This window comes from Rhamphochromis sp. 'chilingali' (genome assembly GCF_963969265.1).
Source record: "Rhamphochromis sp. 'chilingali' genome assembly, chromosome: 19".
In the NCBI taxonomy this organism is placed as follows: Eukaryota; Metazoa; Chordata; class Actinopteri; order Cichliformes; family Cichlidae; genus Rhamphochromis; species Rhamphochromis sp. 'chilingali'.
Window position 1 is genome coordinate 14,311,401 of NC_137946.1, and position 25,363 is coordinate 14,336,763.

The 25,363-nt window shown below is 40.4% G+C and overlaps 2 protein-coding genes across 2 annotated transcripts; one reads left to right on the top strand and one right to left on the bottom strand.

The window, feature by feature from the left end:
* The first annotated feature begins 2,027 nt into the window (after nt 1-2,027).
* Nucleotides 2,028-15,977, top strand: arhgap31 (Rho GTPase activating protein 31). The gene is made up of 12 exons (XM_080866597.1): nt 2,028-2,891; nt 6,213-6,315; nt 6,691-6,835; nt 8,043-8,125; nt 8,250-8,357; nt 8,458-8,594; nt 8,684-8,891; nt 8,990-9,111; nt 9,337-9,384; nt 9,593-10,225; nt 10,325-10,473; nt 10,783-15,977. Exons 1-12 carry the CDS (start codon nt 2,792-2,794, stop codon nt 12,781-12,783), a joined length of 3,837 nt encoding a protein of 1,278 aa, XP_080722723.1. The 5' UTR covers nt 2,028-2,791; the 3' UTR covers nt 12,784-15,977.
* Nucleotides 15,978-21,600: 5,623 nt separating this feature from the next.
* On the bottom strand, nt 21,601-24,106 carry gsx1 (GS homeobox 1). The gene is given in 3 exon segments (XM_080866811.1): nt 21,601-22,210; nt 22,317-22,760; nt 22,763-24,106. Coding segments are annotated over 3 exon segments (969 nt in total). The 5' UTR covers nt 22,935-24,106; the 3' UTR covers nt 21,601-21,857.
* Nucleotides 24,107-25,363: the final 1,257 nt, after the last annotated feature.

Genomic DNA, 25,363 nt, shown 5'->3' on the forward strand with positions numbered 1-25,363 from the left:
CTCTTTTTGCTCCAGTTGTTTCAAACTGTTCAGTTACGCAGGTCAGATGAGTTGAATCTGAATTTTGTGTGTGTGTGTGTAGGTGTGTTTGTGCCTGGATGTCAGTATCAGCCATGTCTGTTTAGAACAAATAGATCCTGGGAAAATGATTCCTTGTTTTCATAAATACGTAGAAGTGAGAACAGATGGATGGATTAACAAAATGTTCTCAGAGGGAAAAAAAAAAAAAAAGAAAGACATGGAAACTGGCATTTTTGACAGCTGTAGTAAAAAGTGGTGGTTAATGTTTTAGAGAAAGAAAGGATTATTTGTATGTAAAGAATCCGCATAGAATCATCACCCAAGTCTGCCGTTTTCTCTCTGCTCTACTGAGAATTCGAGCTTCTGTCAACTCATTGTTTTGGTTTTCCGGCCTGTTATTTTACTTTGGTTCACTCACACTGCTTGTGTTAGCGACTGGGCGGGAGGCAGACAATGTCAGCAATGAGCTGGTAAACAGAGCCGAGCATTTAACAGCCAAGGAGCCAGATATTTCCCCAGGGAGCAGGAGGAGGCCAGAACACAGCTAAAAGAAGCATGATTATTAGACTTATTAGGCTTAAGTTATGGGGTGGACAAAAAGCAAAACTCTAGATTAATGCTAACGTTACTGCATATCTCCTAGACGTGTAAAAGGCAGCACTACTCCCTATCTGGTTTACCATTAAAAAGTGATACCAGGCTTATGTTTTTAATGTTTGGTTTGCAGCTTGTTATTTTATAGCTTTTTATTTCTGTATAGGAAAAAGTTGCTTTTACTCCAAATCAGTTTTTCAAGTTACGTAAGGCTGGTTTAACATGCTCTTTGGTGTCTGCATATGCATGTTTTTCTGGCAGGAGTAAATGGTTTTAATTCGATAAATGTCTACAGTTAATAAATCATTGCACTCGGTGGTTTGTCAGGGGGAATCGGCGATTATGTCCAAAAATGTCACTTCATGGAAAATTCAGTTTTTCACGGCTTTAAAATTCCAAGCCTCATTTGCGGAATATGTTTCTTGGGGTCTGTAATTTTCCCTGTTAAACCGTCAGAGTTCCACAACGCTCAAGAATGCACTCACTGGCCATTTTATTAGGTATAATCATATCACAGTGACTAAACGCATTAAGGCATGTAGTCATGGTCAAGATGATTTGCTGTAGTTCACACCGAGCATCAGAATGGGGTAGCAGCTGATTTCAGTCATTTTGAACATAGAATGGTTGTTGTACAAATCGCTGATCTGGCATTTTGTCCCACACAATCACCTCTATGGGTTACAGAGAATAGTCTGAAAAACAAGAAATTGTGGATTTAGAGTTCATAATGATGTCAGTGGTGTAGTGGTCTATGGGCCTCTTAGTAACAACTGAGCATAAACACCACAGCCTACCTGAATATTATCCTGACCATGCCCATACTTTTAGGGCTACAGCGTACTCATCTTCTGATGTCTGGAGAGAAGCAGGAGATTCACCTCATGGATGTACAGCTGACAAATCTGCAATAACTGTGTGATGCTGTCATATTTATACGGACAAAACCCTGGAATGTTTCCATGAAAAATTAAGGCAGTTCTAAAGGCAAAAGTAGGGCCCAACCCAATACATATAAGGTGTACCTTATATTGTGGCAGGTGAATGTATAGACTCACTATTTATGGAGTTGGGCATAATGACCCCTGCAATTGTGTTTGTATTACATGGAAAATATTACATAGAAATCATTTACATTCTATAACTAACACGACTCAGTGTTTTAGCCATTAATTCATTATTTGTTTGAATAGAAACTGAACTGAAAAAGACAAAGATTACATATGTAGCAGTTAGTAACAAGAACCATGTGTTGTCCATCTCGCCACGCCACCCCTCCCCATTTCCCCCCATTTCCCATCTGTGCCCTTCAGGCCCTTACTTCAGTCAACTCCCACTTCCCTCTTCCTTCAGAACCCGTCTGTTTTTGTTTTCGAGCCGGAGCTCTTTGCACAGGAAACTGTATACATTGGGAGCATTCAGGAAGGCAGAGAGAAGTTTTCCCGTTAGCTCCAGGTTTGGGCACATCAAAAAAAAATACAGAGAAGAAGAGAGTAATTACTAAACTAGGAGAGAAACACAAGTGTCAGCTGTTCTCACTCCCTTAACTTCACATCCCTCCCCTTGCATAGTCTCAGCATTTAAAAAATCCCAGGCATACCACTGCCACAAATCAACACGTTTACGTGAATGTATTTATTTGTGAAATTAGAGAAATCTGTGTAAAACTAGGGCCATTCTTCATTGGGGGGGTTCTTGCCCCTCTTGACGCATGTTCGTCTTAGCTACAGAGAATCTGTGAAGAAAAGGAGACAGTGTGGAATGAAGGAAAAGAGGAGGAGAAAGAAGGAGCAGAGCGAGACTGGTTGGGGGTTAAAGAAAAACGACAGGAAACCGACGGATCCTAACGCAGTTTCTGCAGAGCTTTCAGAGATAATGCCACATTCTAGAGAACCAACAGTCACACCGTGTCTTTTTTGTGTTTGGTCTTCTGTTAAAGTGACAACACTCTAAAGGACTTCAAGTTTAAAAAGTGACGTCACTTCTCCTCTCCTCTTCCAGCAGTGTGGTCAGACAGAATGTGAGCGGATGCAGATTTTTTGGGAGCTGTTTGCTGGGATTTCTATGTGGCTGCTTTTTGATCTACTAACTCAACTTTCTTGAGGTCATATGGATCATTCGGTGTGCTCTCAAGGAACCTTTTGCTTTAATCATCTGGACTACTAACTGGATCCACATGAAGAATAAAGGGACGAAGCAGAAGACCAAGAAGAAAGGAAGTGAAAATGCGTTCGGCTGTGACCTGATAGAACATCTCCAGAATTCAGGACAAGATGGTAAACTCTTTTCTTTCTTTTTAAAAATTGCTTCCTTGAAATCTAATTCTACTTTACCAGAACTGTTGCTAAACTTCAAACTATTCCTATTAATAAGTATTTCCCATACAGATAGAGGCTAATGAAGATAATGAGGGTAATAGGCTTTACTAGTCGTTTCTTATGTTGTTGTAGCTATTTTAACAGAAAAATTGTATGAGTAGAAGACAAAACATTCCTTCATGTAATAAACACAGTCTTTGTTCAGCGGTTACATATACACACTGTATGTATCCAAGTTTTTTACATTTAGTAAGGTCATTCATTCACCCACTGACTAAATTAAATGGTCATTTGCGACGTTGGGTGTGGCTCTTACATTTTTGTGTCAGTTTCCTATGGTGACTATAGTTCCTATGAGTAATTCTGTGCCTACCAAAAGACTTGCTAGGACTGCGGCTCCCTGCTTCTGTGAGAAAATAACGAGCCAAGAAAAACAGACCAGAAACAAAGACTTCCCGACTCATTCAACAGATTGTTCAACTAACCGGGTTTTCATTAGCTTTCTGGGGTTTTTCGTGTCCGTTTATGTCATCCTCGTTCTTTTATCACCACCGTCATATGCGAGGTTTGACATCATATGTTAAATATGAAAAGAGTGAAGAAAAAACCCTCCCACGTGCAGATATGAATAGCTACGCAGAGGGTAACTTTAAAGATGACCTGTTACAGTGGACACACTGCAAGGCGGGGTATTCAACACAGGAAGTGAGGGAGGAGGTATAGGTTGTACTCCTATGTCATGGAAGCATATTGGGCTTTTGTACTCTTAGTGACTCTCCATGAAAGTAGCTGAACACCCCTGAGAGCAACCGGCAAACTCACAGCAACACAACATAGATGATAAGTTGAGTAAAGGCTCAAAAACCTATATATTTTGACGCATTTGAAAGTGTTTTCTGTATTGCTCTTCTTGGTATGGTTAAGTGCTGAAACAGCTTTAAAAGCACAGCGTTGTGCACAAGTGACAATAATGCATTCAGCACACTTGTACATCTACAATAAATGGTATTTGACAGAAAATACTCTCAACTTTTGCATTTTTAAGATTAACTTTAATCTAAACTGTCAAAAAAAAAACAAATGATAAATAATAGTTGATAATATTTAATGAATAAATATTGATTTGATGCCAAGAAAGTTTAAAACATACACTTCCTGTCTAGATGAAGTAAGGTTTTTTTCAGTTTTTCACATTAGGAATGTGATGTTGGCTCTGTAAAATAACAGCATCAAATACTTTGGTCCACGTACAACTGTTTCTGTAACATGTTCAGTGTTTAATGAAACATTTAAGATGACAGTAGCAAGACGTGCAAATACCTGTTTTTTACAAAGTTTCGTGTATTGATTTGTTGCCACATGCAGTCAAATCCTGTTTCCGAGGCTTCTTTGTAAAACAGATGAAAATCAAATTGCGTTTTGTCCTTCTGCGAGAGGCAGAAATCTTCTCTAAGTCGGGGAACGCGGAGGCACAAAATGGAAACTCCAGAGTGCCTCATCGTCCAGAATTTAACCACAAGCATGCTATTAAAAGTCCAATTAAGTCAGAAGGAAGAGAATTTAAATAGCAGATTGTTGGTGTCTGTGGTGATGAATGAGAGACTAACTCCTGCAAGTAATATTCAGGCATTCATTTTGTTGAGGACACAGTCTATGTTTTGTTTGCGAGATCATTCGTTTTGTACGAAAAAAACTGAAACATTACATAAAATTCAATATCTAAAAAAGCTAAATGTTGATTAAAACTTTTTAATTTGTTTTATATTCAAACTTTTATTTCAGGCAAACAAAAACATGGTATGCTTATTTTATTTTTTTTACTATTTCAGCCCTTATCAGTCAGAGTCCTAAAAGAACACCTTCCAATCAACAGATATGAGTAGACTTTTAATTTGGAATGTAACCTTTAGCTTCCTGAGACCTGTGTTTATGTTTAAGTTGCATTTTTTTTCCAATGCTAATTTCTCTAAGCTATATGGAAGTAGTTAATGAGTGAGTATAAAGATAAGTATAAAGACTAAACTTTGTAGAGACTAAAGAAGTCTGTCCTTCTATGGGGCAGTGTGTTTATTTTACAACATAACACAATAATGTCACAATATTGTAATAAAGTATATTATGGCCTCTTCTTTAAGTTTGTATTCAACCTAATAACGTAGTTTTGCAGCAATGGCAAGTGTGTATATGTAAGTATCTATGAAAAAGAAATTCTTCAGGAACTGTGGTGGTGAAAAATATGCATGGCTTTTTTCCAAGCTACCAGTTCCTTTGGCAGTAAGTCAAAAAGTTGATTTCGGACACTGCTTTCAGTTTCCTGTCACACTTTGACTATTTAGCCTATGAAACTGACAAGACACAGTTAAACAGTTCAACACCTGCCACTATCATACGTTTTCTGATAGGCTAACATCAGCAAGCGTTTACACTACTGTACAGTCAATATAACTACAAATGGAATAAGTTGGGGACTGACATTCAGTCATAAGTAGCAATATACTTTTAAGACTTGTAAGTCAGTATAGGAACCTTAAATACTCATTTAAAATAATAATGCCTTAATTAAATTCTTTCATCTTTAAGTACGACAAATAAACATGTCAAATACATTCTATAAACCTTCATAATGCACAGTTAATTAATGATAATAATTAATGACAGCAGTTTGCTGATCTGCGTGAAACTCGGAAGATGAAAAATCTGATTAAATGTTGGAGGTCATTTCTATTATTCAGAAGTTTTTTAAAGCAAGAGTAAGCTGACCCAGGAAGTGACTTGCAGTCAATTTTTATTTTCATAATTAGTTAAAGGGAAGCTGCGATCGGATCGTATGGTTGCAGTCCATTCTCATAAGGTTTTAAAATAGTGGAGCAAGACAAAGTTGTGTTCAGAAGGTGATGTGCCGTCGTTTAGAAAGCTGCGCAGGTCAGTGGTAACATTTCAAAAGCCGTTTTCTATTAGAGGAAATGTCGTAAGTAATCCCAGCCACAAGGACTGGGTGTGTCAACTTTCCTCTGAAACAAACAAACCATTTTTAACTTCCTGTCCACCTACAATCACCAGCCCCAAGGAGTCGAAAACGGTCATAGTGGAACAAACCACATACCATGAAGTCGACCGTATGCATTGTTACTGTGGAAAGTTAAACGTACAGCAATTTCCTCCCCTTGCTTTTCCGATTAATGCAATGTGGATATGTGTAAAGGAAAAAAAAAAAGGTGAAACACAATGAAATATAATTGTTCAGGTTTCTCTACAATTAACATTGTTTCTTTAATGAAGTTCCTCAGGTCCTGAAGAAATGTGCAGAGTTTATTGAGAAACATGGGATTGTGGATGGGATCTACAGACTGTCGGGGGTTACCTCAAATATCCAGCGTCTCAGGTACTCCTACCATACTTTTTTGAAGATTTGCAACAATTAGACATGACATGCTAAGAATTACGATTTAAAATCTTAGACTAATCCTGATGGTCTGTATGTATCGCCTCTGTTTATATGCAGCTTCTCTGAACAGTTACTGGTGTATGTATTCTTCTTGAAAGAAACAACACACATAAATCATCTGCGTTATGCAAGTGTTTCCTTAGATCTTTTTTGCATCTTTTTTGCATCTTTGCTGGTGATTTCCCCCCCCCAAAATAACACAAGTCAACTGAATAGACTTAAATCTTACCAGCTACATTCTGCAATCGTAGTTAGCAGGGGTGTTAAACAATCAAAGCATTCAGCTAAGTCTGTGTGTGTGTTTGTGTGTAGGCAGGAATTTTGTTCTGAGGCGTGCCCTGACCTTACAAAGGAAGTGTACCTCCAGGACATCCACTGTGTGGGTTCCTTATGTAAGCTGTACTTCAGGGAGCTACCCAATCCTCTGCTCACATATGAGCTTTACAGCAAATTCACCGTGAGTACATTCAAGTCACATCTGCTGTCGTGATGGGGGAGGGGGGATCCTGTGTGACACAGAAGTGGTTTGACTGCACGTTCAGCTGGTCATATGTCACTCACAAGGGTACAATTAGCAGATATCAGCTTCATATTGGCTAATTTGCATTTAAATGGTATTTTTTGACCTAATGACACTATTCATAAAGAGTTTTTCATGTTTATAACAGCTGTAATTTTACAGTAATGACAACAATAACCACTTCCAAAAAATGTGTTACTCGTGAAAAAAACTTAATTTAAAGATGAAAAACATCTTGTCTGTTTCACTGTTGCATAAGATGCACAACGAAGTTAGAAAAACACAGTTAAAGTGTAATCACATCTTCATAAATTCAGATTTTTAGCACTGAACATTTGTGAATTTTCTGGATAAAATGCAGGCAAGAAAGTAGGAAAGAAGGAAACAGGAATATCAAACTCTAAGATCAGGATCATATTTTCTGCCCAGCGTTCTGTGTACTTTCACGGGGCATTTGCATACCTTGGCATTCGTACATTTCGTGCCGCTGGTTCCTGAAAAACTGCAGGACTCCAGTGTTTTAGGAAAAATCTGCCCTTCGCACGGTGCACTAAAAACATCATAAGAACAGTTTAGAAAACTTTATTGTTTTCTTTAAAAGAACAAAGTTGGTGCTAAATTGCTTTCAGATTGCAAACGTTGCTCCTTTTTTTGCATAAAACGTTATTTTTAGGTGGACGGTTTGTACTTTGACTGTTTGAGTTAAATGCAACTTACAAAAGCTCAGCTGTTTGAAGCTCCACTGCATTAGTTTTACAGCAAACATACCAACCTATGCTTGTCTGTTAACAGGGCTAACAGCCCTGACAGCTAGATTTTTTTATTACCCTACAGATAATTATAACATTAATCATATCGAGTGTAATCTAAGATAAAAAAAAAAAAAAGAAAAAGAAAGTTCAATGTTGTTTTAGTGCAGGGCAATCTAGTCGTTCTGCAGCTATATTAAGGTTTTCTCTGATTAATGATTAGAGAGCTGCAGAGAAAACGCTAATGCTTTTTTTAAAATATAATGGTACTCTATAATTCAAACAATCTTCTAATGTACTTCCTCTAACATATACTTAAAAGAATGCTGGCGTTCATGTATCTCAAAGTAACAAAATTAGGCTGACGTGAATTATTTTGTGCGGTTCGCATGCAGGAAGTGGTCTCAGTCCAGGACGATCATGAGAGACTTTTACACATTCAGAAGGTCATCAAAGAACTGCCGACTGCTCACTTCAGGTGAACCTTTAACTTCTTAAACTTTAATGGATGTGACAGTCGTCCTGCTGACAAACTCTTTACTGTGTTTGACTAATCGTGTTTAAATAAGTGTGAAAACACATTTTTTCTCACCTATCCTTAGGACTCTGGAGTACCTTGCAAAGCACTTGTCTCACCTCGCTACCCTGAGCACCCAAACAAACATGCATACACGTAACCTTGCTTTGGTGTGGGCTCCAAATCTGCTGAGGTGCGTTTAGATGTGGTTGAGACACATTATACGCCATCCAGTGTCAATGCAAGTTTTTACTGTTGGGTTTCAACACTTGTTTTTGTATTTCCTTTTTTAGATCTAAAGACATTGAGGCTTCATCTGGTAATGGAGACATGGCTTTCCAGGAGGTGCGGATACAACAGTCGGTGGTTGAGTTTATTTTAAACCACGCAGATCAGATCTTCAGCAGTGAACAAATTCAAGTCAAAGAAGGTATGACACTTCTTTTGCTGAGGAGAAATGTTGAGCTGAAGCATTTTCTCAGTTACCAGCGCAAAAAACAACATTTTATATTTCTCCAGGACCGGTTTCGAAGTGTGGGGAAAAGTACGCCACGCTCCCCATCAGTGGCCAGTGTGGGCCAATGAAGTTGATGAGTTTGGAAGAAGCTCAGGCTCGCTCCTTAAGTCCAGACCACCCTCTCCATAAAGAACGCCAGCGAGAGAACAGTTTGCCTGATACAAGCACGGCCACGCTCTATCACACCGTCATAGACATATCAGACAACAAGTAAGATTTGGCCTCAGCCTCACGTGTGTTTAAAGTGCTGTGATGCTGTGACATGTGACAGATGCCAGTGAGCTTAATCTTCTCTCTTCGTTTGTCAGGAGAAAGTTTTCTGGGAAATCGAAGAAGTGGAAGTCTATCTTTAACATCGGAAGGTCTTTGGACCCAAAGGGAAAACTTAGCCGGAATGGCAGTGTGCTCATAAGAGCACAGGGAATGACAGGTAAAGATTCCCACAGGAGAGAACTATTTAAAGGGAAACTAGCTAAATATACGTCCCCACCGGGCAACATGAACAGCCAAGCAAGTTAGAAACAGTTGGACAACATGATTTGCCTTTTCCTTTGACCTTCTTTAATGATGTTTCAAAATTATGCAGGCCTTAAAGTGAATATCCAGCCCATGCTAGTTAGTGTTAATTTAATATTTCTTTTTTGTTTTCTTACAGAAAAAGCTGCTCTCCGTCCATCCAGGAGCATGGAGTCCTTGTACACAGGTGGGGCTTAAACCTTGTTGTAACTATTTGCATGGAACTGAAACAAACTGCATAAATTTTGGATGTTTTAATTTAGCAAAAGACTTTCTCTTTGCCTCATTATAAGAGAGTACCATTGCATATACTGTAGTTCTCAGAAATCGTGTGTGTAAAAGGGCATGACATTTTCTTATGCTAATATTTATCACTTTTGGACTTTGAATTGCAGATGATGACAGAACAGGAAGCAATAGTCCAGCTGGTGGACCAGGCAGTATTTTCATTCCGGATGTAAAATCCAGAACGCTGGGATCCGACTCGCTCTGTGACATCAGCGAACATGATCAAAACTGGGAGTTTAAAGGGAAGAACACTGGGGGGGCAACGGGTGGCTGGAATGTCAGCGAGAACCAGAAGGGCTCTGAGCCCCCTCAGAAAAACCTGCCAGAGCAGCTCAAGGTGTTTAAAGGTGACGACCTCGGTGGCTACAAGCCCACCTCCCCAAAAAACAGGAGGATGTTGTACTCGGCTTCCTCACACAACAGCTCCTCCCGACCCTCCTTTCCAGGAAGTTTCTTCCCACTGGAGTCTTCGCCGAGGCATCAGCGCAGAGCCGTCAACATATCTGAGCCTTTTGCTGTGTCTGTACCTCTGCGTGTGTCAGCAGTTATCAGCTCTAACAGCACGCCATGCAGAGGGCACGGCAAAGAAAAAGCAGCTACTCTGAAACCCTGCAAAGAGACTTCAGAGCAGAGCGGCAACAGTGGAAAGAGCAACACTTTCCCCCAACTGGAACGGAAGAGGCAGGAAAGAGCAGAGAAGAATAACGTAGAGGAGGTGACGTCCAGGGTATCGTCACAAGGTAAGGCCATCTTCCTTTTTTTGTGTGAATTGTTGCTCACATCTAAAGTCATACTTGTGTAACCGGTTGCAATGAAAACAAAAAACATGTTTTATTCAGATATAAGGAAAGAAATGGTCCAAGACGGTCAAGGAGAGAGGAATATTTCTCAACTGGAACTGCAGTCCCTTGCAAATGCAAGAGAAGGCAAAGATGCAGCGCCATCTTCTGGGAAAGAACTGCACAACCTGCCCACAGAGAAGCAACTGGTAATCATCTCCGATTACAGATGTTGTCTTTTATTATAGTTCAGGTGTAACACTCCATAATAATTTGTGAAATTAATTTTTTTTTAAGGAATAAGTACTGTATTTACTAGTATTATTAGTATTTTGCGTCACGTTATTTACTCAGGTTTAGCCTTTTTTACAAAAAGGAACTAACCAGACCCAATAACACTGCTTTAAAATACCAGAAATGTTTTAGTGTGGTAACCCAGTTGTTCTTGCTCATGTACATTTGCTGTAATTTGTTACTCTTTGCTAATCTTTGCTTGCTTATCCCTTATAACTTCCCAGGATAAGAGATCTTCTACTGGCAAAGACCTGTGGTCTGACCTAAACCAGGAACTGAAAATAACTGAACCCGAATTTGACCTGCTGGATGAAAATGTTAAACAAGTTAACGTCTCAACAAGCACTTGTGTGAACACTAAGTTAACAATGGATGTTAAGGCGAAGCGCAGCCGCAGCTCTCCATCTCTGTCTTTGCTATGTAGAGAGCAGTCTTCAAATACCTCTCGGAGTGATTGTGAAGTCGTCGCAAAGAAGCAGCCTTCAGAATCAGACATCTTACTGTCTCTTCACAAAACTGCACCGCCTACTGACACGATGGATGAGAAAGAGAAGAAACTGAATCTTAAAATCCCACCCTTAAACAAAGATAACTCAGTTTACACCAAGCAGAGCCAGCTTTGTCCAAAGAAAGCCAGTTCAGACCAAGTCATAAATCATTTAAGAATTGAGGATGTTCTTGTGGTTGCAGATAATATAGACAGCAAATCTCACAAACACGAAATTCCTCAGGAGAACCAAAATGCCTTCAGTGATGGAGCGAAGAAAGTTATGATTCCTGAGTTGGAGATCCCTCAGAGGCTTCCAGTGTGTTTGGAGGAGAAACGTAACACACTGGAGCTGCCGAACCTCGACGATGATGAAGGAGGGACTTCAGAGGAGCTGGACCTGGTGGAGCCCTGGGAGGATATTAGCTCCACTAAGCAGTGGGTTACAAGCCCACTCCACTCACCTGATCTGGAGCACTTATTTAACCACCTGTCACCCTTCAGCTCACACGGGGAAACTTTGAGCTTAGAGGTGGAGAAGAGCTCATCTCCTCAAGCTGATAACAACAAGTTCTTCAGGAGCACCGAATGCTCTCCAGGAAACCTCCTTCAGACTACAAACAGCAAACCAGAAACAACGTGGATGTACGTTCCTTCGGCACCTACACGGTCGAGCTTGAACAGCAATAGCACAACACAACCTCAAACGGAAAAGTGCAGCACAACAAAATCGAAGAACACAGCGTCATCTCAGAGGTTTAATAGACAAATGTCGTATGAGGCAGCAGCTTCAGAGAAAAGAGAGGAGAAATGCTTTTCTAAACACAGGCCGTGTTCGCTTAACTTGGATCTGGGACATAGGTATATCAGAGACATTTCTAATCAGCAAAACCGTACTTCATCAGAGTTTTCCTCCTGTCAGAGGGGGCTAATGGCCTCATCTGGAGCTGTGAACAACGGGCTGCCCTCAGAGTTGGAGCTGTTTCTGAACGATCGGCAGGCGCCTCTCCGGCGAAACTCGGCCCCGGTCAGCGTGTCTTCTGTGCGGACAGCCTTCATGATAAAAACGTGCCAGGCCAAAGCTGTCCCTGTCATCCCCCCAAAGGTGCAGTACAGCCAGATACCTCACTGCAGACCCGAGAATGAATTTGACAGGGTGAAGGAACAAGAAAAGGAGAATCCTAAAGTGAGCACGGAGAAAAGCAATGCTGCACCTCCTCCGAGCGTGTCAGACCTAAAGGAGGAGCTGGAGAATAAAGAGCCAGCCCCCATACTCCAAAAACAGCCAAGTGTTGAGAAATCTGCCGAGTCTTTGAAGATCTCATCCACTCCAGAATTGCCTGTGATAACCAGGAGGCACACACCCAGCCTGGAAGTGTTTGTGGATTGTCCCAGACCCAGCAGAGGGAACCTCTTACAAAGACCGTCCTTTAGGAACAGACAGAGACCTCAAAGTCTTATCCTGCTCAGCCCTCCGTTTCCCATCATGGACTATCCGACGTCGGGGGATGACGGCAAGCTCCTTTCACCCATCAAGAGCCTGAATGACGCGTCAGCAGCGAATGTCTTTTCTAAAGAGATGGCCGAAAATTTCAGGACAACAGAGGGGATCGCTCTTCAGAATAAAATGACTATCCCAAAAAGCGGACAGAGACTGGAAACGTCAACCAGCTGCTTCTACCAGCCACAGAGAAGGTCGATGATATTTGACAGCAGGAGCCACAGGCAGATTGAGTGACTGGAGATCCACTCAGCGACCATGTATGTAAATAGATGCGATACATCAAGATCCCAAGGAAGATGATATGATAACCTGTTGTAAATTGTATGACTCACACATTCCTTGAAAGGCGGTTTAAAAACAGGAAGTAAGTGGGAAAGAGGAAAAGGAAGCCACGATGTGCCTGAGTGCCATTTATCCTTGAGTGACATCTGCAACCAATGTTTTTTTTAAGTCTCCATTAGTCTATTATTTTGGTCTCTATTGTGTTAGAGATTGATTTGCTGTCATCTAATTGTTTTTAGCTCATTTAGGAAATTTATGTAAAATTCATTTTAGGATAACAGACATTCTGTCTCATTCCCAAGGCATGTTATGATATATATCCTACCCTGTCAAAGAGAATCACTGCCAGACTGGAAAGTATGAAAAGCATCCTTTTGCTATTAAAACTGCAACTTGCAAACTGGCTGCCGGGCAGCTTTTGTCATAGATGGAATAGTGAGCTGTGCTAAATATTTTCTGATGAATGAAAAATCACTATTGACCTTTTAAACCGCAAAAAAAGGAAAACAAAATCTTAACTCAGGGTTGAAAAACTGGTTGTTTATCCAGAGGCTTGAAGTACCATTTTAACCATACACAGCTTCAAAATCCAAGTTATACATGAAAGTAAAATGTTACCAGCAACACAGACCTCTGAAAAAAATGTCCCTTTTAAACTTGTATGGAGTCATTTGGTGTAGCAGTGTCTAAACCACATTTTACTACCACAGTTAGAAGTGAAACCCGAGGGGTCTGGAGATGATTAACGAAGTAGGAAAGAAAACGAAGGGAATATCTGTTGCACTGATTAGTAGATGTTTTTGTGCATAAAAGGGTTAGTAGCTGTATCTGTCTGATATAACAGAAATGTAGTTCAGTAAAGTAGAAGTATGGAGAAGTTTAAAGATATGAAATGGAAATATTCAAGTCAGGTACACTTAGTTCAAAATGGTCAGGTTAGGAAGGTTTGGTATGGAGTAAGTAGGTAATCCATCCTCACACGCATATTTAAAGAAATACATGGACAGCAGATAAGCACAATGTACCATAGTGACGACATAAATAATAAACTAGAGGATCCACACAGCAGCATGTAGGATTTTAAAATAACTATACTATGATTTGCGTACATGAGTTATCGCTGCAGGAACAAAGCTGGGTTTTTTAAAACAATGCTGTTCTGCACTTTGGGACGCGGAGCCTTTCTCCAGAAGAAAAAAACTGAAACTCACGATCAAAGCGGTGCCGTAGACGCGGCTCACCCGTCAGCCCGTTAGACCATTTGATTCAGTGAGTTTCTGTTCTTTATAGATAAATATGACACTGAGGAAAAGGGCAAAGCAGCCCCAACAAAAGCATGATACAATAAACTCAAGGTGGCTTTATCAATGTGCAAATATGACAGATGATAGAATATGGGTTTGTTTTTTTTACACGCAGCTTTTTACAGTTTATTAAGATCAGCTTTAAATCAATAATTATTCCAAGAAATGTATAAAACTGAAGATATTCCCTCTTAACCCCTAGTGAATGGATATTTGATGCATGAGTTTTGGGGAATTGTAAAATTAAAGAAAAATACATTGCACAATACAAAAAAAGCAAATTAAAACAAATGAGAGCTCATTTATGCAAAATCATATTTCATTTTTGTTTAGTTAAGTCAATAAACACTTTTTTCCACCATAAAGTTGAATATTTTACTATCATTTCATTTTTCAGGATTTAAATGGATGTTAGATGTAAACATCTGTGTATGAGTACATTTTCTAAAATCATGGATCATAATAATTATCTTCAATTTTTAAAAATAGTAGAATATAATGAAATCATCAATGTACCAGCTTGTGATCGGTCTCATTATCCTGGAGTCATCCAACAACACCACAGTCATCTGGATACGTTAACTTGTCCTGTGTTCATACCCGCCCTGTCACATGTTTTTGCATGGGATAAACAATAACAGTGAGATAATAATATGGACATTTCAGTTATCCGTTAGTTGCATCCAGTCAATTTGCAAGTCAAGAATCCAGCCCACAAGATTTTTATTGAGGCCAAATTGTTCGAATAGTTTGCTGATTTAACTCTAAGGCAGAAATGTGCTGAAGGTTGAAGAAAAATTGACCCACAGCAGATGAGCATACCTTTACGATTTCTGCTCCTCTATGCGGTCTGTAAGCAAGCTCCACGGGTTGCATTGACTAATCACTGATGGTTAGTCATTTGTTATGGAGAGAGCTGAGTCTGCAGGAGCGCTGTCTGGATTCTGGTACACTCATTTCTAAAAATGTCAGAATACAGACACTGGAAAGAAACCTGTCCCATACTCGTGAGCGATGTGATGGCACCGCATGAGATTATGACCTTTTTACATACTTGTGTCAACCTAGTTTGTTCTCAATAGCCTGAATACAGCTCTCAAGCCTGATCCTTTACAGGAAAATGACTTTATTTATTCCTTTATGAAGTTTCACGTGACTTTACGTAAACCTGATACTGTATATTACACATGCAACGACAGGCTTAGTGAAGAGCTGGTGGCTGTTTGTTTTTTTTAAAGAAGTATTTAAAAGGAAATTTCTATCAGCACATGAATTAAGAGCTTTAATTCCTGTGTCACTTTTTTCTGTAATATGATTGAATGGATTTCACTTTGGATTTAATGAGAGGGTTTTATTTGGTCATCTGATGATGTGATCAGCGCTGCTCGTCAGACAGTAAACTGGAGCTTGAGTTTGTGCGTGCTGACTGTATTCACTGTGCTTGGATCTTAATGGTGCTTTGTGTAAAAGTCGAATAACACCATCTCCGTTTTACATTTTCTGCTATTTTTGAGTGAACAGCCCAAAAAAAGAAGAATTTTTTTTTAAATCACTTTGTATGTTAAATTGTATTTAAGATGTCCTTCATGTAATTAAAAGTTGCGGTGTTTTTATACTGTAGTTTGGACAGCCTGGATGTGTGATTCGTGTCATAGTGTTTAATTACTTTGTAACTCATGTATACTTGTTGATACTGAAAATTATTGATTGAATTGCGTGTAATCATGGAGTGGGGGGAGCCTTCGAGATGAGCTTTGCCTTAATTATCTGATTATGGCACCTAAAGTAATGTACATAAGATGAGTTTTGTTACAACAGAAAGCTATGAAAATAAAATGTTCAAAAAAAAAAATTACATAAATCAGCGTGTCAATGACTGTTATTAAATCACGGCATGTCCAGCTCACCACTTCAGAGCTAGAGTTTAATTATTTGTTAATTATTAGTTTACTGACGTTTCCACTTTGACAGCATGAAGTTTTTTGGTACCCCCTGACAATGAAAGCAACCAATCCCAAAAATGCAAAAGAAAGAAATACTTCTAAATATTTTAAGGAAGAAAACTTTTCATTTGGCTATATTTTCCAAAGAAAAAGTTTGGGTTCCTTAAGTTCTTAGTCATAATTCCCCTCAGAATCACAGCTTTCAGCTCTTTGTTATTTCAAAAGGCTTCTAGCTCTGTGATCTTTCACCACTGCTGTTTTATATTGGTAAACATTTGGAAATGATCCCCTTTCTGTCTTTGGTGTTTTCTCTTTTTTTACATACTCGAGAATTTGCTGATATCCAATATAAGTCTGTTCTTTTCTCATCCAGTAAATTGTCCCCTGACCCAGTGGCTGCAACACCAGCAAATTCTGTTTTCATTTCAAAACTTCACAGACTCCATAAAAAACCCACCAAACATTTTCAGATGCTTGTTGTTTATTTTATTTCATCATCAAAGTTTTCGGTGATGACTGTAACAAGGCCCACCCATACAAAGCTGATTCAAGTCTGAGATTTTGGTAAAAGTCATGAGTGCTGCACATATTTTGTGTAACGCTCCTTTTCACCACTTTGACATGGCACAAAGGATCAGTACACCAAGTTCGCTTTAAATATTGAAACAAACGCTTCATCTTTAACTTTGTAACTTTTTGGTGATAACTTCATCTTCTACTTTACAGTAAGAGACCACCATTGCTTCTCTATCACTTTGAAAGGTACATGCAGGCTGAATACAGTTTAATAGGTTTTTAAAGAGTGCCCTCCTGACTGTTTTTCTGCCCTTCTTAAAAAATGTATCTGGATCTTAGTGCCAATCTTCACAAGTAGATGGTTAGATAGGAATTCTCTGTTTTCCTCTCCTTTTCAAAGCAGCTCCCTGAAAGGAGAATAACAGAGCTGACCGGTGCTGCTGCCTGAATAAGAAGTATTCCTGTAAGGGGCCCCCCCGAGATTTTTCATGTCAAAACTCTGTAAGCCTGGTGGAACACACGCTTCCATTTTAATCTCCTGGCTCTGTGCTTTGCCACCAGGTGACGCTCCTGCTTCACAGTGCACATCCGCGCAAGCCACCCAGCTGCGGAACAAACAAACAGACAAACGCGCTGAAAACGGAGAAAGTGTGCGCTCCAGGCACGTGAAAGTGTTTCAGCTGCTTGGCATACAAGGCGATGGAGATGGTAGAGGTGTGGTGCCCTTTATCTGTCGGCCGAGAGAATCACTCGGGTTGTCTGTCACTTTGGTTCCAGAGTGTTTTTAGTGCGTGTACTTTGCGCGTGTTTGTGCGTCTTTAGGGGAAAGACAACCGCTTGTACTCTCTCCTGACCCCCTTTTTTTATTATTATTATTAAAAAAGGGTTTCCTTCTGCATGCCCACACAGTAACAGCATAAGGTCTACGTACTGCAGCAGCATCTCAGCAACAATTCTGCTACTACCTGGAACAGAAACTGACAGAATGCTTTAAAACGCAATGACACACAAGTCTTTTTTAACACCATCAAAAGCAAATGAAAACTCTGTAATTGATTTTTTTTCTTCTTTCTAACCTAGACACAATAAATAGGCCACCACCAACACCAACATGTTTCTTTTTCGCATCTCAGTGCGCACGGCACAGTTCTGTTATCCCCAGTTTTTATGTCTAAGTCTGATATTTACATCAGTGGCCTGTGTGCAGGTGCCACAGTCAAACGCCGACAGAAAACAAATACGTTTCTTTGTCCAAATGTCAAATCTCATACCTATTTAGACAGAAAAAAAAGACAAATCATCCTCGGAGGCATTCAGGTTGCGTCAGTGGTGGCGCTCGCAGAGGTCTCTTCCATGTCTGAGCAGTTCATTATTTCTCAACCTTTGACACTGCTTGTGTATGGGCCGAGAATTAAAAAGGCGTATTCTGAGCACACTGAAAAAGGCAAGCAGAGCACAGTGCGCGCATTGAATATTCAATTAGCGAGGGGCGACTGAGGAAAAGTGAAGCTGCGTGCCAGTCCTTCATCTTACACTGCTGATTAGCTGTTAAACAGATTATATACAGTTGAATAGGTTCAAATGTTGCAGCAGAATGCAGCCGGAGTTCAAGGCAATGACGAGCGGTTTTCTTCCTTGCCACTTCAGCAAGCTCAACACACTTTGTCACCAACAACAGCTCCGTAATGAAACGTGTTGCTTTTGCGGGTTTTTTTTTCTGTCTTTTTTTTAATAACATTCATTTTATAACACAGCGTGAGCAGCTGAACCCATTTCCAGTCCATCAGTGCAGGTCGAGATGTTAGCTGAAGCTGCAGCGAAATATAAAATGATAACCGTGATAGACTGCAGACTGCGGGGATAATATTTTTCTGCCTTCTAAATGTTAAAGCAAAATTAAACCGTTTTTTTTTTCATTTATAACCACACAAACAAACCCACTATAGTTTTATCAGTAAACGCGTTCCTTAGGCTTACTGACAAAAACTGTTACAAGTCTTTTAAAAACGCCTCACATCCTCAAGTGATGAAATGTTAAGCTAAAAGTGTATTAAAATCACTAAAGTCCTGATTGAAAATTATCTACTGGAAGTCATTTCCCCCCTTCCAGCAGTAAGTCTGGACTCTGCATTTATAAACCAAGTTGGAAGTGTGGAACAGCTTGTATTTATTTCTTAAGGCGAGAGTAAATAAACACCTTAAAGTGTGTAAAAGTTTACAAACTGTTTTGTAAAAAGTTAGTGAGTTAACTTGTTAAGATTTACTACACACTTTTTACTAAGCTGGATAAGTTTAAAGTAGTTGAATGTGCAGTGCCACAGCAAGCCACGCGGGTCCAAAAGAGCTCTCATTGAGAAGCCACGTGTCCGTTTCCAAAGCCTCTCCAACTTAACCACCTCCTTTGTACGACTAACCCACATCGGCAGCGTCCCTCCACATAAAGGGATTTGCAATTTCAAGATATTTCAGCTTAAATGTTTTTGACAGTTCCCTCGCTTTTACCTCGGCTTGGTTATTTTAACTGTGCCAAATGGGTCACCTTGGGTTGCTGTCTGCGCGCAAAGGGCTTTTGCGCGCATTCAGTCTGAATTTTTTCCAACTTTCCTTGACGGGGAAACCAGCTGCTGGTCGTGAAAAGACGGCTTATTAATTGTCCTTTGTCATGCAGAATTGCTTGATTTCTAAAGAAACGTACAAAGGCTCTTTTTCAGGATTCAAGTATTTTGTTTCGTGCGTATTTTCAAACCATCGAATCAGCTGCAGCGCCGCGCCGTCTACCAGACTCTCAGGTACTGACTGCCTGCTCCCTTTGTCCCCTTTTAATGCTGTTGTAAATCGTGCAGACTGATTTGTTACAAGCTGTTCTTTTAATCTGATAGATAAGAGACATGTCAAAGAAAAGCCGTAAATAAAAAATTAGCCAGAATAAAGACAAGGGCGAGTCTGCTAGATGGGCGCCTGTTGACTCAAGCGGCTCTCCAGCGTCAGGGGAGCCCTCTCCTCAGCTCCGTCAAGGTTACGTCCACAATTCCCTTTTCTTCTTTTTAAAAAGACACCGTAGTCCTTTTTGCTTCAATGAATTGATCGGCACAAAATTAAGAATAAATAAATTGAGCATTTGAAGCACCGAGCGTATAAGCTCCCCCAGGGCGCATACCCCCGGGCTATTGAATGGATAAAGGGCGCTTTGCAGAGGACGTTGTGAGCAAAATGGAGCTCTATGGTGCAATTAACAAAATGGTCTAATCCCATATCTTAACAAATGCAAATATTAGAGTTTTGTTAAAATGGTTAAGTGAACAATTAAATGAAAGTTTACAAGTGGAACTTCACATCCAAATAAGGCACGCTGATGCAGATAACGTGCTGTACGCAATTTAGGAACAGTTTTTAGTCTCTTTAGAAAACTCTAGCAGTACGTTTATACGGAGTAAATATAATTTAAAGCCTATTCAGCCTAATAAATATGACTTGGGCAGTCAAAGGCTCTAAAGAACAGCCGCTGTTGCGGTGCGTAAAACGGGCAAAGAAATATGGAACTATACACCTAACTCATAGTTTGATTTTTTGGACGTTTTTTATTTATAACATAATATTTATTTTAAACTGAAATAAAAAGAAAATTACACATACACTGATTTTACACTCGTTTTTCACCAGGAGAGCATTTTAGTTTTTTCCTAGAAGACTGGGTTTCTTTTTTTAAGGGCTGCCGCGTATTATTTGACAAATAATTCATTTGGCTGGTTTAAATCATTAACAATTTTTTTTTAATGCTATGCTAATTAATATTTTTTTATGTTATCAAGTTACACGTGTCGAGTTTTAATAGGTTTGTATGGGGCTAAAGCACACAGAGTTTATAAAACCGACAACAATCTTGTGCACAGTGCTCCGTTAACAATTAGAACAATCTGGGTCACGGACACTAAACTGCGTCCTTTTCTCATTTATTTTCATGTTAGATCGATATCTTAAGTTATGCGCATTCCTGATGCACCATTATACACCCACAGTGATTATTTACTCGGTCACACGAGACAGATCGTTTCAGCTGGGATGAAACTTTGGGGGGGGAAAGCTCAGAAGGGCCAGGCAGCTATAGCTGGGTCGAGTGCCCCCCAGGGAAAGCGCGTAAGAGGTGTCCACGATAATGCATTTATCGCTTCTGAGTGATAAAGATTATGAAGTACTTAATTTACTCCTTCTTAGGCACGTAATATCCAACGCGCTTCTTCGATGCAAAAGAACATTTTATTTGTGTGTACGACGCAGGGCAGTCTGGGAATCTCACGGGGGGAAATAGTAACACCAAATTTGTTTTGGGTTTCTGTGGGGGAAAATTAACTCTGTTAAGCACCTTTAAAATCTCCCCAAAGCACCAACACACCCTGCAACCAGCAGCTTTAACGTTTCGTGAGGGAATTTTAAAATATGCGTGTTTAATTTGCACAGAAACAGTCTAAGTTCTGAAAAGCCGAGCAAAGCGAACGTTTTCACGTAAGCGCAGCTATCCAAAGTTTTAATATGTGAATGTCCCTATATCTTATTTCTTAGTTTAAATAAAGGATACTAGATACAATTTCGAATATTTGTAATTGTACCTTTTTGGCTTTTTCCTTTTAAATTAATACCCAAACTAATATTTTCAGCCGAAAAACAGAATACAGAATGTTTGTCCCCGTGCGCATTCAGTGGTGCGCAAAAAAACATAAAATAATAACCCACAAGACAACGCAGTCTACCGCTCAGAAATATTTTATTTAAGTATGAACATTTTTAAATAAATAAATATTTTTTTTCAATTACACTGAGGATATAATTTCAGAGTGGTGTCGGCGGATTTCTCTCCAGCTTTCCATATTTTAAGTCACAGTTCCATCCACATAGAATGAATCTAACCAGTATTTACCAAGTATAGTACAAAATACTGTCTTCCCCAAAATACTCATTAACAATGTTGCTATTGTTTGTTTGGGGGGGGTTTTTTTTGGGGGGGGGGGGGGGGGGTATCTTTACAAATATGCCTACCATATTCATCGGATTGGCAACAACAAGTGACTGTTTTCAGAAAAAACTACATACAAAACGTACAACATGTATACAGCTATACAATAATTCAGGGCAGTCCCCTGATTTTAAAATATTCTCTGTCTATGTACAGTCGACTGAACACAAGTGGAACAGTCTGTTTGTTTTTGGCTGTATTCAAAATCACCAGGAGCAAAATCTTTCAGAAAGGGGGGATCAAAGAGGGGGGCGTTCAGGGGGAGACGGACAGGTCCACATCTTCCTTTTCGGACGAGGAAGGAGATATGGGAATGTCATCATCCTCTTCCTCCGAGCATCTGGCGGTTGACAGGGACGAGCATTTGCAGTTATGTGATCCAGTCCTTTGGCCGCTGCTCTTTCCCTCCTTTTTGTGCTTCACTCTGCGGTTCTGGAACCAGATTTTCACCTGCTTCTCGGACAAGTTCAGGTACGTGGCGATCTCAATGCGCCTCAGTCTGGAGAGGTACATGTTGGAGGTGAACTCTCGCTCCAGCTCCAAAAGTTGCGTGCTGGTGAAGGCGGTGCGCATGCGCTTGCTGCTCTGAAGTTTGCTGTTACTGTTTTCTGAGAAAACAAACATAAACTGTGAGCCACGGGGGGGAAATTGTGGAAACAAATTTAATAAAGCGTTTTCTGAACTCGATCAGTAGTTAAAACAGCCTCTACTCACCGATGGAGATGCAGTGGAACTGTCGAGGGTCTGGGACCGAGTAGGCAGCCTGGTATATCCCCGGTCCGTGGCTGAGGTTGACGCTGTTGGATGAAGAGTGTTGCCTCGACAGAGCCGAGTGGCAGTACTGTGAGCTGAAGGGAGGAAACGATGCTTTGAGAAGCGGCAGCGTCGGTGGAGATGGATGGAGCTGGGAGGCGGTCATGCACAGCGGGCAGAAGCACAAAAGCCCGGCTTTCCTCGAGTGGCAGGAGCCTGGCAGCCCGTGCGCGTGATGCGGCGAGTGCACAGCGTACGGGAATAAAGGTGGGTTGTTCTCGTTCCCTTTGTCGTTGGCCTCCCTTAAAATCAAGGAATCCACGAGAAAAGATCTCGGCATGTTTGCAAACTTGTTGCTCGGCGTGCTCGAAAGTTGAAGTCGTTCGTGCTCGTTTGGTTGCGTCAGCGTGCTCTCTCCGGGACTGTGGACAGCGAAGTGGTGCTGAAGGCGCACAGCCTCTCCTTAAATAGCTGCCGTGGACTCGGTTCGGCCATGTGACGGTTACGCTGTAAGCGGCCAAGAGCTCTCAATAGGGTTTTGTGCCTTTCTCTCGGCATTCCCACTGCACGCTTCCCCATTATTTCACTTGTTAACTAAATGAACTGCATAATGTAGTCTATTCTTGTCAGCCCCACCCACGCCGCAAGAGGCGGCACAGCCCATTCTCCCTTTTATCATCATTCTCATTTTATCATAGAGACGAGCTTAAATTTGCGAGAGAAAACGTTTCTGTCACATTTGGAGAGCCGGCGTGCATTCAAGTTTTGTCTTAGACATTAACCAGTGTGTCTGAGTTAAAGTCTAAAGTAGGTCTGCGTGTCCCGGGGCGAGAGGTAGAGGTGGAGAGTCGCTGGCACACATTTACATTTATTCAAATATTTCAATCCAGCAGGTAAATTAGAGAGCGATTTCCCCGCAGTTGCTTTTAAAAATCAAAAGTTAATCGCGTCTATATTTGGTGGAGCTGTCAAGGCAAAGCCGCCAAGTATTGTTAAAGTTTTTCTTTTTTTAAATTAACACCAGAAAACACCCATGATTCCAAAACCTACGTCTTTTCTTTCTTTCTTTTTTCCTCATTATTTGCGTCTGCATCCCGGCAGGTCCGTGTGTCTACTTTACTGACAGTGCAGAAAGAATAAGAAAAAAACATAAACGCAACAGCTGAATGTAAAGTTTATGCATATCCATTTTAGGGTTAATGTGTCATTTCTGGGCACAAAAAAAGGGACAAGTCATTGCCTGAAGCCAGTGCTGTTAAAGAGCAGTGATTAATTCCTTTGCTCGGGCCCCTGCCGAGTCGGGGGAAAGAATATGTAAAAATAACCAGGTTTTCACTCCGCGGCCCTTATTGAATGTCATTGTGGAGGGTTTTCAATGAGAGAGAAAGAGAGTCGAATTAAAGTGTGTGACAGCGGCGGATAGACCCAACAAAGGCGACTCTGTCATAGAGGAGCCCAGTGCGCGGTGCGTGAAGCCCCCGCCTCGCGCTCTGATTGAATTAAGTAATAGGAAAACATTTTCTTTCACTTTAAGGCTTTCTGAACAAGACCTTCAAAGAGACTTGGAGCCGTAATATGTGAGTAAATAGTGGAATGCGATTCTTCTTCTGCAGAGCTGCTTCTTTCCTAAGCACACAACGTTAAAGTACGACTAGACGTGACATAAAAGGCGAAACTCGACGCTTGTTTTCCCCTCTTTTTCTTTCCTTCTGATGTTCCTATACTTGACACGAAGGCCATCTTTTTTTTTAATGTAAGAAAGGCTCCTCGTTGTCGCTTTATTGTTTACGTGTTATGCTTTAAGCATCATTTGCCATAAATTGTCACGTCCAGGGAATTAGTCCTTCAGCTCCACACAACACAGCCACATGACGGTGTGATGCTATCTGTTCTCTCCTCATAAAAGAGGCTTAATGCGCTCAGCTTCACACCGCTAATCTTCCATAAAAAATAAAAAAAACAAGACCTGTAATTAGGTGGCGCCATTAAAGTAGTTACAAATTAGGAGCAGTTAAATCCTTTAACGAGATCTCGTCATTAGGACAAAAACCTGTTATATGCGCGAGAGCCATTTTCAGATTTATTTATTTTTTGCATTAGTCCATCCTTTCATTTCCTGCCAGGAATGAGCCATTAACTAGTCTGTCAATCTTGCTGCAATCTCTGAAACCTGTAAATACGAATCTGCCGCTTTTATTACGATTCCTAATTAGTTAATACGTTAATGACTTGTTTTCATCATACCTCAAAACACTCACCGAGAGCTTGCCAGCTTGTGCGCTAAAGCCCCCCTAAAATAAAATAATAATAGTAATAATAATAATAATAATAATGATAATGATGATGATGATGATGATGATGATGATGATGATATGATGATGATGATGATGAAAAAGGAGGGGTAAAACGCGTCTCTCTCTTTTTCAATTCAGGCCTCTAATCGCTTCAGATTTGAAAAGAATTATGCCTCATATCAAGCTTTCTCAGATATGCAGCCTACGCGGTGGCAGCTTGACGCATTGCTCAACATAAAGATGTTATCAGAGGCCCTAATTTTCAAATTATGTGCAGCAGTCATCCCGTGGATAGGAATAGAGGTTTCATGGGTCCTCTCGCAGGGGAGGCTTATCCTAATTTGCAATCCCAACTGGAGACTGACAAATAGTTTTGACCTCCCTCTGGAGGCGCGGGCCAGAAGTGCAAAGAATCTCATCCTCCATAATCACTTGTTACTGAGATAAGTAATCGAGGGAAAATAGCCTGCTCACATTATAACGGCTCATTTTTGCACTAGTTCCAAGCTACAAAAATACACCTGTAGGCACTTATAAGGTTTATGCATCATCACCTCCACATCCACATGCACTTTTCTTTTTCTGTTAATTTATTTAATGTTTTGTAACAAACCAGTGAGCCGGACTAATTCAGCATAGCTTCATGCGTTCAGTAACTAGCAGCTGTGGGTTGGTAAAGCTTCTTAACATTAATGTTTGATGGGGAGGGGAAGC